We start from the raw sequence: 12,650 nt of genomic DNA, 5'->3' as shown, positions 1-12,650 counted from the left end.
CTGGCCTGGAGAATTGTCCATGGGGTCACAAAGAGCCTGGAGAATTGTCCGTGGGGTCCCAAAGAGTTGGACACGACTGAGTGACTTTCACCCTAATCCTCCTACTCATTACCCAACATGGACCCTGCTGGAGTTGGGGGCTGCCAGACACGACTGAATACGCACGAGATCAGCAATGGTGTGGAGAATAGTGTTCTATCCAGTTCTCCAACTTGGAATTCTCTGAGCTTGTTTTCCCAGCCTGGCCTGCTGTGAACTTTTCCTGCCTTCTGTTTCGCACTAGGAATGGAACTCTGGTGCCCTGGCCTACACAGTCCTCTGGCCAACAATGTTCTTTCAGGACAATGAGCAAGCCCTCCCCCAGCACTGACTGAAGCAGAGACTGAGGAGTAGGGTCTGATTCTCTCCTTCCCTTGGTCTTTTTCTGTCTGATTCTGGGCCTCTGTCTCTGTTTGTGAGCCTTTCCCTCTTCCCCAGGGGACCCTGGGAACCCCTCCTCTCTCCTGTCTCCCCCTCCTCCCCTTTGGCTGGGAAAGTGACTAGAGCCTGAATAGTGCCAGACACCTGCCTGCCAGATGTGGCGATTCCCTATTCTTCTCTCCCCCCTCCCCAAATGTCTATCCTTTCCCCACCCCACTGAGCTCAGGCAGAGGGAGCCCCCCTACAGGGTGATTTAGTGCTGCAGCCCCTCTTCCTCAGTGCCCCCTCCAGTTCCTCACTCTCTCCCTGGTGCCCATGCTCCCACTTTTTCCCACCTGGTACAGCCTCCTCCCTGCTCCCACCCTGGGGTGCTGGCTTGTGTAAGTTTCAGCTCCTGGACTGGAGAATGAATGGGTGGGGCAGAGGTGACTGGCCTCTTTTTCACCCATGGGAGAGTACATCAGCTGGGCTGAGGACAGTGGCAGCCAAAGCTGATGTCATTCTCACTGGTAAGGTGAGGAGAGGGTGAGTGGGAGAGAACTAGTACTCCAAGACTGACTGCAGAGGTCTGTGAGACCTCCCCAGGTAGGCAAGAGAGCTCAGAATTGTGGCTGCCTGGTAGGTATCACGTCTCTGGCTGGGTCTCCTGATCTTGTCTGGATCAGTGTCTAATATGACTCAGTAAATGCCCTTCAGCTCCTCCCCTTCAGATTTATCCAAAACACACACTTAAAGGGAACCCTTAGTCCTTACCCTTCTCTCGTCAGTGTTTGCCCTTCGGTGTCTTTTCTCTATTAATCTCTCTTCCCTCCCATTTCACCCTCTTCAATTTGTTGAATTTCCCTCCCGGTCACCTGGCCTCCCCCAACTCCATCCATCCCATATCACAACACAATATGATCCCAGACCTCCTACCAAAGCAGAGACTCATACAAAGTCACTAATTTCTCCTTTCCATCCCTCTTTGCAATCTGACAGTCCCCATGGGCCAGACAGAGAGCTCTGAGGTGGGGGTAGGGTAAAGGATGGCTGAGTTGAAGAACAGCAGAGGCAGGACAGGCAGATGAAGGTTTCAAGGAAGTAGGAGAGGTAGAAGGAGTGGGACAGAAAGATGGAAAGAGAAAAAGACGACTGCGACACAAAGAAGGTTGAGGGTTAGCAGAAAGCCAGCATAGCAAATTGCATAAGAGAAACCCACACAAAGAAAGCAAAGCCGGGAGCAGGGGGAATGGAAAGATGGAGACAGGAAAGTTATAGCAAGAGAAGGCAGCTAGGGAGGGACCAGGCAAGGGGCAGCCTGGCCCTCCTGGGCCCCCTCTCACTGCTGGGCCATAAATCTAGTGTATGCGTGCATGTGTGTCTGTCTGTCCGTCTGTGTGCCTGAATTCAGGGCACAGGCATAGAGGGGTGTCTGGTGAGGGTAGAGATGATCCCCACAATATTATTCTATTTTTTTCAGCCGCCTCCTTCCTTGAGGCACCCCACACCTATACACCCCTCAACCAGGATTCCTGATGCTCCAGGAGCCATCCCCAAGGTATTTCCAGGATTCCAAGGAATCCAGACTTTTTCACTTGGAATGCAGGCCTGCTGGAATGTGCAGTTAGGATCTGTAGCATCAAGAGGCCCCAGCACCTCACTGCCCACCCCCATGCCTGCTCACCAGCTGCTCCTGTCCATCTTCTCCTCCCACTCTCCTTGTATCTCTCCCTCCTCTGCACTGACCCCTCCCCCAGCCCCTGACCCCCAGCCGCCTGGGGCCTGGGTTGGAGGGGAGACAAAGACAGGATTTATCACCAGGATAGAGAAGCAGCCAGAGACCAGGGCTGAGGGCAATGGCTGACCTCCCTTGATGGGAGGGAGTGCTTGGCCAGATGCTGGGAGGTGGAAAGCCTGGGTTCTAGTGGCTCCTGCTCACAACTCTCGCCCCCTCACCCTTTTCCCTACTCAAACCTTGCTTTCTCCTTTGTCCCTGAAGATTGAGGAAAGACAGGATGGCCTCAGGTGATTTTAGGCCCCTGAAGAACAACTTGGGAGAAGGGAAGACAGGAGATGGATGTCTTATGGATACTGGGGAGGATCTGGAAACCAGGCTTCTATTATTTCCTGGACTAGAAAGGAGTTCAGGTTTAGCAATGCAACAGATGAAATGAGATGGAGAGGTCCCCCAATCTAGAGGGACTTCTCCAGAACAGGCCCTGATTGCCAACAAAGAGGGAGATAAAGGTGACTGTGGGTCTTGAAAGATGGAAGATACCATCTCACCTGAAATCAAAGGAAGAAATGAAATTCCCCAAGAGTAACTAGCTCCTGATGGCTCAGATAGTAAAGAATCTGCCTGCAATGCAGGAGACCCAGGTTCAATCCCTGGGTCTGGAAGATCCCCTGGAGAAGGGAATGGCAACCCACTCCAGTATTCTTGCCAGGAGAATTCTACGGACGAGCCTGGTGGGCTACAGTCTAAAGAGTCAGAGTCGGACACACTGAGCAATTAACACTTGCTAGCTCCAGTCCCTTTGAGAAGACCTGCCTCCCTGAGATCCCCCATTGCCCACTGAGAGGATGGGGAGCAGCTGGACCCTGCCTTTACAGTAAATAGACTATTGGCCCGAAATTGTCTCTACTCAGCAGGCAGGGTGTGTGCTCAAGGAGAGGGAATGGTGTGATCCAGGAGTTTCCGAGAAACTAGACCATATATCTTTCAGTGGACAGCTCCTGCAGCTTCCCTAGCCGCCCTTGGAGGCCCACTAGCCCTCCAGAATCTCAGCATGTCAGAAGCCTCCAAAAACCCAACTCTGAAGCTGCACCACTTCCAACTCCTGGCCCCCACTCCCTGACATCCTGCTTTCTGCCTTCACCCCACTGTTTCAGGAGAAGGATGCTTGAATGAATTACCTCCAAGTGAAAAAAGGATGGAGGGAAGAGAAACCAAGGCAACTGGGAGCTTTCAGTCTGTCTACCAGTCTCTCAACACAGCCCCACCAAACCATCCTACCCAGGGGCTGATGAAGGATACCATCTCGTGGTTTCTTTTTAAATTCTGCAAGCTGAAACCATCCTTTCAATTCTCAATGGAAAGCCCAAATTTGGAAATTTCAGTGGGAAAGGCTCATAGGTTGGGAGCAGAGACTGGGAAAGGACAAAAGAATGGCGGGGCAGGGGTGGGTGGGTGGGTGGGATTTGCACAGGGTAAGGAAAAAAACAGGAAAAGGGAGAAGTGAGCATCTCCAGCATCTCTCGTTTTTCCTGGCTCCCCTTCCCCCAGTTGAGAAGGCAGATTTACAGCCCTGGTTTGGGGAGGGGGGGTGAGCATAAGGAAGACAGATCTGCAGTTCTGCCCTCTGAGTGTCTGGGTACTTAGCTTTAACTCCCCCATTAGCATCAATCCCCATCTTGCTGCCCATCCGTCTTCTGACATCAGCTCCTTCCCCTCTCTGTAGCCCAGGCTTTCTGACCCTAAGTGGCTCTTAAAGGGCCAGTCTAGACCTTTCTCTCCCTCCCTTCTCCCACTCCAGGCAGCACAGTCTGGGGTGTGTGTGTGTGTGTTTATGTGCAGCCATCCTTGCTGAGGCCAGAGTGGATGGGAGGCCCACTGTGTACATGTGGAGAGGGGGCAACTCTTCCCTAGCTCCCTCTGTTCTCTTTAGGTCCCTCTATATCAGGGACCCCCATCTTTGTTCACTACCTCCCCAAGCCCAGAGCAAGCCCTCCAGTTGAGCTGAGGGTCACAGACATGGCTCCTAAAGCTGAGGGCTGGAGAAGTCATGTAGATCCACAGGGAAGATCCTCTCTCCCTCTCATTTCCTGGAGGCCCAGGGCAAGGGGGTATCCTGAATTACAGGCTGTCTTTAATTCTCAGCCAGCAGTGGGGGTGGATAGGCTGAGACTCCTAGGAGATGCCCTGAGCCCCACATTCCTGGCCTCCTTTCCCAGGGACCCAGGCTGTGGTGGTGGTGGTGGGGTGGCATTTCAAATCTTCCTCTCTCTGTGAGGGTAATGACAAGCCAGAGAAACCTGCCTCTACATTTACTGGCTCCTCTTTCTTATTCCTCAGCAACTGAGTTTAGGGGGTAACAGGGGAAACTGGCTTCTCCCCATTTCTCTCCATCTTCTGCAGAAAATGCTGTAACTGCACTCCAGGGGCTATAAGAATGCCAGGATGATTGGAAAGTTCCTCCCCCATCAACCTTCAATCCTTTCTGCTGCAAAGCTCTGCAGTCCTCTGAGGGGCTTTCCAGGATAGTCAAAGCCCCTTCCTGATATCTGAAACCCACTCCCCACCTCACTCAGTGTTCCCTTTTCTGGCTCAGGATGAGAGAGAACTGGTAGGTGGGGGGAACTGGTAGGTGGGGGGGCTTGGGAAAGTGGCCACGCTAAAAATAGGAGCCCCCAGCTGCACCCCCCACCAACGGCCCCTTATTTATCACCTTCCAAACCTCACTCTCAAAGAAGCATAAATATTCCTAATTCCTGAAGGCCAGCCCTGAACTCATAAATTTAACTGGGGAGGTGGGCAAGGGGAGGAGTGAGGTGTGGGGAAGGGGAGACTACTGCAGCCTTGAGGAAGCCGAACATCTCCTGGGGGGCGGTGTCTGACTTACCCCCAGGCTGACGCCTGTGGGTCTTCCGTTGAGAAGAGGAGGAGTTGCGGCTCTCAATATTTCCTCTAGGAATTAGCCTTTTCTCACTCCCCGCCCCGAAATGAAAAACAAACTTAGTTCTGTCTTCTCGATTATTTCTCCATCCTTCTCCATCCCTCTTTCTTTGCTATTACCTTCTAGTTCTTTCCTGCGCCCCTCTTGCCTCTCTGCTGCGCTTTTCTCTACGCCTTTGCTCCTCTAAGTCTCTCCCTTTTCAGAACCATTGTCTGAAGAGGAAATTTTCGTCTCTTGTTCTGTCTGGATAGTGAGGTTTGAAGAGAAGAGTCCCCTTCAGTGCCCCCATCTCCCCGCTTCTGCCCATTAGCCCCCTCAAACGCGCCCTTTTCAGTCTTCTCCTCACACCCTCCCTTTCTCTCCCTCGGCCTTCCTTTCTCCTCGGTCTTCCTTTTCCTGTCACTCACTTCGCCTCCTTCCTCAGTTTCCCCTTCAGCTCAGGATTCTCTCTCTCTCTCCAATCTCCTTTTCTCTCCCTACTGTACCCCATCCTACCCCGCGGACTCCTCAGGTCCTATTTACCCCTTTAGACCCCCTCCTCTGCTTCAGTTTCTACCACCACCACACCCCAATTTCCTCTCCCAATGGATGAAAGAGGAGGAGAAAGCTTGAGGAATAGGTATAGGGAATGCGGTTCGAGGAGGGGAGGGAGAGCAAGGAGAGAAAAAGTAAGGGAGAGGGAGACGGAAGCGGTGCAGAGGGGAGGGGCGTCCTCACTCCCCAAGCGGAGCCCCCCTCTCCCCGCCGCCACTGAACCATAAATCAGAGCTAAGGCGGTTTGGCCAATGGTAGAGTGACTCGTAAATCGGCCTGTCAAGATCAGCCAATGAGAGGCGGCGTTAAATCAAGTCCTGTCAGCGCTTGGCCAATGAAAGGCCCTGGGCTGACCATAAATCTGCCTGTAAGAGACAGAGAAAGAGAGAGAGTGTGCGTACGAGCGAGAGCTGCAGGGGCGGGGGACAGGGGAGGGGGCGGGGGAGAGCGGGCTGGGGGCCAGGCGCGAGAGAAAGAGCTGCGGAGAAAAAAGGGCGATAACGGAGGTACAAGCGCTGAAGACAGCGTAGAGGAGAGACGGACAGATGGAGAGAGACAAAGAGAAGCCTTGAGAGATAGCGTCAGAAAGTCAGCGATAGAGCTGGGGCTCCGGCGGGAGACTGACAGAGATAAAGAAAATAGAGAGACCGACACTGACACCCTCAGGAGGGCCCCCGTGAAACAGTTCCCCAAGACAAATGCATACACTTGGCCGAGATACGCGTGAGCTCCGCACCACGAGGGACCTCGTGCGTGGACACAAACGCGCGCCGTGCACACACGCAAGAGAGAGAACGAGCCTGAGGCTTAATCTTCCTTCTCTTTTCCCCTCACTCGACGCCTATGGAGATTAGGGGTGGGGTATATGTGTGGGGCTGTTGAGGGTGAGAGAGGAGGGGGTTGCTTTCTCGCTATGATGTGTCCTGTTTGGTCTCAGACTCTAGGGTTTCCCATGTCCTCTTGAGTCATTTTTTCCAGTGACTGAGGATTGGGAAGTCCCTTCTGAGGTCTAACTTCAATCCCTATTGCTGCTCATTTCTACTTGCCAAAGCTTTTGAATCGCCTTCAAAGATTATGAAAAATGAAGCCTTTTACAACCCCTTCAGAGAACTCTTAACTTTGAGAATCTTAGAAGGTCTGAGCAGGAAGGATTTTTAGGGGTCATCTGATCACTTGATTCTAGTTATAGAAGTTTCGGTCTTACTGTGGTTAGACATGTAGACTGGTACTAAAGTCAGACTTTCAGTTCTCAAATCATGATCATATCACTTATTAACCCTTGGACTTTAGACCAATGGCTTGCCCTATTTGTGCATTATTTATTTTTTAAGCAACCTATTTGTGCATTATTTATTTATTTTTTAAGCGAAAGATTATAATAGATATGCTCAGATGCTCAGTTGTGTCCAACTCTTTGTGACTCCCATGGACTGTAGCCTACCAGGCTCCTCTGTACATGGGATTTTCCAGACAAGAATACTGGAGTGGGGTGCCATTTCCTCCTCCAGGGGATCTTCCCGACCCAGGGATCGAACTCCAGTCTCTTACATCTCCTGCATTGGCGGGTGGATTCTTTACTACTGGCACCACCTGGGAAGCTCATTATAATAGATACCTTATGGTAAATTTTGTGAAGATTACGCAAAATAATATATTTACAGGATTTAGGACAGTATAAGGTGCATGGTAAGAGTGCACCCCCACCTGCATCTTTGTACAGATGATAAAACCTGAGGTCCAAAACGACTCAGGTTCCTGGTCCAACTCACAGAACAAATTATCGGAGAGCCTTGACTGGAGCCCTGGTATCTATACTCCCAGGCCAATGATCCTTATTGTTCTTGCTGTTCAGCCCACCTGTCTGGACCCCCAGCTCAGTCACCTGAACTTGATTCAATACAGGCTGCTGTGATTTTTGTGAAAGGAGAACACTCAAAAATACATGTTTCTTATTAGGAAGCAGGACTCTTGGGCCCTGGAGGTGTGTTGAACGTGAGGGTATCAATTTGTCCACCCTGACTATGGTCCTTTCTGCTCTCATCTTCTTCTCTCTGGACTTTGTTCTCTCAAACCACGGACTTAGGGGCCGGGAAGGGACACATGCAGCCAGAGCAGTGTCACCATCAGTATGACTCTCACATTCTACCCACAGTGCCCACTCTTTTTCCCCCACCCCAGCTAGGTAGACAGTAAATATCTCATGAATAATAAGTGTCTACTTCTTCATTTTTCTCCCTAAGATTTGGGCAAAAAGGAGGGGTGGGGATTCCTGATCTCTGCCCTTGCTGGCCAGGAGGGTGGTAGTATATCTGGACTCCCTGTCTTGCTGATACCTTCTGTCCTCACAGGGAAGCGAGAAAGGAAACACAGAGAACCAGCGTCACCTGGTGGCCACAGGTGCTTTGAATTCACGCATGTGCATGCACGTGCACACGGCTGACCGGATATTGGTCACACTGGAGGAAGGGAGTGGTGTGACCTCCCCTTAGCCTGGCCCCTGGGCCTTCTTAACTAGAGTCTTTTTGTAACTTTTGTAACCCAGGATGACAAGAGCAAGTCTGAGGGAAGAGGAGGGGCCAGGACCCAGGTGAATTAACTCCAAGCAGCGTGACCCTGCTAGGGCAGCTAGAATGCCTGCCTGCCACTGCCTTGGTTAAGCTCAGTTCCATTTCCACAGAGAGAGGAGTTCTCCCCCATGTCTATTCTCTTTGGACTGGGCAAGGGTCAGGGGACTGGACTCAACTGGAGTGGCTATCAAAGCTGGATTTCAGAACTTTTTTGTGTTGAAAAAAAAAAAACCTGTTTGTTGTGATGGGTCATCCTGGCAGCGGTAGCTAGAGGTGGGGGCCATTTCTGGGAAGTTAAACAAATCAGTTCAGTTGCTCAGTCATGTCTGACTCTTTGTGACCCCATGGACTGCAGCATGCCAGGCCTCCCCGTCCATCACCAACTCCCGGAGTCCACCCAAACCCATGTCCATTGAGTCGGTGATACCATCCAACCAGCTCATCCTCTGTCATCCCCTTCTCCTCCTGCCTTCAATCTTTCCCAACATCAGGGTCTTTTCAAATGAGTCAGCTCTTCGCATCAGGTGGCTAAAATATTGGAGTTTCAGTTAAACAAAAAGGCAGGCTAATAGAGACTTCCCTGGTGGTCCAATGGCTAAGAATTCACCTTGTAATAATGCAGAGGACACAAGGTCGATCCCTTTTCAGGGACCTAAGATCCTACATGCTGCAGAGCTCGCCACGGCTAGAGAGTCCGAGCACCGCAAAGAGAGATCCTTCATGCTGCAACTAAGATCGGTGGCAACGAAATTTAAAAAATATTTTAAAAAGAAGAATTGGTTGTCTGGCATCCGCTAAGGGTGTCCGTGCATGCTGTCTCTTCAGGCGTGTCCAACTTTTTGCAACCCTATGGACTGTAGCCTGCCAGACTCCTCTGTCCATGGGATTCTCCAGGCAAGAATACTGGAGTGGGTTGCCGTGCCCTCCTCTAGGGGATCTTCCCAACTCAGGGATTGAGCTGGTGTCTCTTATGTCTCCTGCATTTACAAGTGGGTTCTTTACTGCTAGCGCCACCTGGTAAGCTAATGGTAATTGATTTTTTTTTAAAAAAAGAGGCAAGCTAATCTTCTTAAACCAACTCACATGATTTACACCTGGAAACCCCTCAGCTGGTCTTCTGCTTCCTGCCTCTGCTCTGACTTATGTCCCCCCAAACCCTCAACTATTAGGTTCCAGCTGCAAACCAACCCTGGCCTATTTTCTTCTTCCCCACAGATCACACCTGAACATGAAGAGGATAGAATTCATTTATTAATAATTAATAATGCATCTTGAGCAACCTAGGGCTGAAATGTTGAGTGAAGGTTGGAGAGGCTGGGTTTGGGGAGTTTGGGGGGTGGTTGTCCATGAAAATTCCCACAGGTCTCACTTTCACCTATTCCTATAACAGCTGGCCACCTTAGTTCTGGAAGAGACAATCCCAGATTCTGGTGACTGGGGACACAGTTTTAATGGAACCTACGGAAACTCTGGGGCCCTCGTTTCAGGAGGGAGCCATAGGCTTGGCGGAACTGGCGGTTCATGGCTGCGTACAGCACAGGGTTGATGCAGCCATTAAGCCAGGTGAGGTTGGCAGCCAGCATGTGGACAACTCGGGGAGCCTGGACTTTGGCATCCAGGATGTTGAGTAGCAAGAAAGGGATGTAGCTCAGGGTGAAGCAGAGGAACACAGCAAAACACATCCGGGTCACCTTCCCAAACTCTGATGGAGAGTCCTGAGCTCTCTGGGCTCCTTTAGTCATCCTGGCCTTGGCAGCCACTCCTGGAGGGTTTTTCTCTGCCATCTGCTTAGCTGCCTTACTGTTGCTCTGGTCCCTGACTTCTGATGAGTCTCCTTCCAGGGTCTGGGTGGTGGCAGCACTGACTGGCTCAGATGAAATCCCCTCGCTGGGCCCTCCTGATGCCAGCCCACTGTCCAGCTCCTGGAAGCGACCAGGCGCGGCCTCCTGTGCCCCAGCCACATGGCTGGAGCGGGTGCTTGCCTGGCGCAGCTTGTACTGATCCAGTGCTTGTGCTGCTCGCTTCACCTGCCGGTGGATGAGGCAATAGAAGACGCCGACACTGCTGAGCCCAACCACAAAATAGATGCCCAGGAGGACGGTGGTGTAGGGCTGGCCTCGGATGCGATCAAAGCTGCAGGTGCAGACTACGGGCACCAAGATATAGATTGGCCAGAGGGGAGCGAAGCTGGCCAGAGCCACCACCCAGGTGCTCGCCAGTGCCAGCACTATGCCCTTGGCACTGAAAACTTGGGGAAAGAGCTTAGGGTGGGCAATGAGGAGATAGCGTCCCAGGGCGATGAGGCAGAGGGTGAGGATGGAGACAGAGTTGGATGCAAAAAGGAGGAACCCAAAGATGCGGCAGAAGGTGGCACCAGTGCGCCAGTGCAGGTTGAGGTAGGTGTCCACTGAGAAGGGCTGGAGAAGGGTGCAATAGAGCAGATCAGCCACTGTGAGGTTGGCGATGAGCAGGTTGAAGCGGGTACGGAGCTTGGGCTGGATGGCCAAGGCCAGCAGGGTGAGCACGTTGCCCACGGTGCCCGTCACAGCCACCACAATTCCCCAGCTAACTGCCACGTAACGATAGCCCAGCACAGACTCATGGTAGCAGGAGAAGCTGATGTCAGAAGCGTTCCACATGATGGAAGCTGAAAGGGGTGGGGAGAAGAGGAAGTCACAACCTGACCTTGAATTCAGATCTCTCGAATAACTCTCGGCTTCTAGGCACCAGAATTGTTCCAGGAGCTCCTGAGCCATTCCCAAGCTTTTTCATCCCAAGATCCCCAACCTCCTCTTTCCCATTCTCAAAGATTTTCCCAAATGTTTATCTATTTTATCTATGAAGTTTCTGTCTACTCCCATCTCCAGGCCTTTTCAATATCCCTCCAGATACTCTCCCCTGTCCTTTAAGACCACCCAGCAGTCCCCTCTCCTCTGTATTCAGAATAGTCCTATCTGTCTGTAGTCCCTTCTGCCACACACACATAACAGGCCTCAGTTTTATTTTATTGTTTGTTTGTTTTTCCCACCTGGGAGATGAGACAGAGAATATAAAAGTATATCCACCACAAGAGTACTCACCTGAGTCTCCCAGCCTTCAAATCTCTCTTCAGCAGAAGTTCAACTCACTCAAAGCACAGTCCTTTCTGGTGGGCAGTCAGGCTTCAAACAAGAGGTGCTCTGCTCCTATTATACCGGCCTGAAAGAACAAGAAACTCCCCAGTTACCCAACCTCAGCCACTTCCTCCCTTGCCTCCGGTCCTACTCATTTGGCTTTAACTAGTGAAATATGGGCTTCTCTGTTGAAATTTCCTTACTACTTACTGCACTGGACACCACAAATGATGTAGCCAGTCCTGGTTAGGACAGTGGTTGTGGGAATTGAGAACAATGATCAGGATCCATAGGTTATTGAGAGGCAGATAGGATTCATTTAATGACTCATAGGAAAAAGGGTTAGGAGGGAAGACTAGAAGGACGCCCACTTTTCCAGGTGGGAGTGGTTCTCTTAATCAATGAGATAGGGAATGTGGGAAGTATCGCAGGTTTAGGAAGGGGGTAAATAATGAATTCAGTTTTATACCAGATTTGAGGTACCTGCGGGATATGCTAATATCCTTGCTCCTCTAACCTAAATTTCTTCCAGCCCCCCCAACCTTTCTCCACTTGTGATCCAGCCCTACTTTTCTCCGCCCATTTTCCTATCTGGCCACTTCTGCCCGTCAGATTTCTAGATCTCTAGGCTCTTTTTTGAGCTAGATCAACCTGAAAACAAAACAAATACACGCACAAAAAACCCCTCAAACTCCTCGTTGGGTTCTATTTCTGAACCTGTAGCAAACTCTCACCCCCAACTTGGTAACTAACTCGAGAGGCCCGATTTCCCTCATCTTCCTCTTTCAGAGTCCTCATCCCACTTTCCTTCCCCCTTTCTTCCGCAAGACTGGAAAGTGCCTAGAGGTGGAAGTGAGCAAAGTAGATGCGACTCAGGATGAGCCCACGTAGAGGCTGGATTCTGGTCTGTCCTTTTCTGTTGACCTTTTTGCTGCCCTGCCGGGCTAGAGGGAGGGAGGGGGTCACAGAATCACTGGCTGCTCTTGGGAGTGTGTGGTTGACCCGAATTCTGAAGATGGAGAGACCCCCTCCCCCGCAGACCCCTCCCCCCAGCATCATGTGAGAGGCAGCTAGTGAAGTGCGCCTTCCTGTCCAACAGACCACATAGGGAACCAGATGAGAAGGCATTCTAGTATTGTAAACAGCACGGTCCCAGCTCTTTAGTCGTTGATCCATGAAATCAAACGAACTTTTAAGAGACCCAAACTTGCTCATTTTGCAGATGGGGAAGTTGAGGACTAACCGCAAGGTCACTATTTATTTGGAGCCGAGTAGAGCTTAGAGCTCAGATTCCCAGGTCCCTCCTCCCATCTCCCCGTGCTTTGAGTGTCGCTGGCGTGGGTTTCCCACTAGAGGCACAA

The 12,650-nt window shown here is 51.3% G+C and overlaps 1 protein-coding gene across 1 annotated transcript; it reads right to left on the bottom strand.

The window, feature by feature from the left end:
• Positions 1–9,405: 9,405 nt before the first annotated feature.
• Positions 9,406–11,340, bottom strand: GPR84 (G protein-coupled receptor 84). Its single transcript, XM_027967225.3, has 2 exons — positions 11,257–11,340; positions 9,406–10,823 (listed from the first exon to the last, which is right to left on the bottom strand). Exon 2 carries the CDS (start codon positions 10,813–10,815, stop codon positions 9,625–9,627), a length of 1,191 nt encoding a protein of 396 aa, XP_027823026.2. The 5' UTR covers positions 10,816–10,823; positions 11,257–11,340; the 3' UTR covers positions 9,406–9,624.
• Between the last annotated feature and the right edge of the window lie 1,310 nt (positions 11,341–12,650).

This window comes from Ovis aries, chromosome 3, assembly GCF_016772045.2.
Source record: "Ovis aries strain OAR_USU_Benz2616 breed Rambouillet chromosome 3, ARS-UI_Ramb_v3.0, whole genome shotgun sequence".
In the NCBI taxonomy this organism is placed as follows: Eukaryota; Metazoa; Chordata; class Mammalia; order Artiodactyla; family Bovidae; genus Ovis; species Ovis aries.
The sequence above is the reverse complement of the archived record's forward strand: the minus strand, read 5'-3'. Positions and strand labels throughout refer to the sequence as shown.

What these genes read in the sequence shown, in the direction of transcription:
- GPR84 (XM_027967225.3), bottom strand. Translation starts at nt 10,815, where the DNA reads ATGTGGAACGCTTCTGACATCAGCTTCTCCTGCTACCATGAGTCTGTG.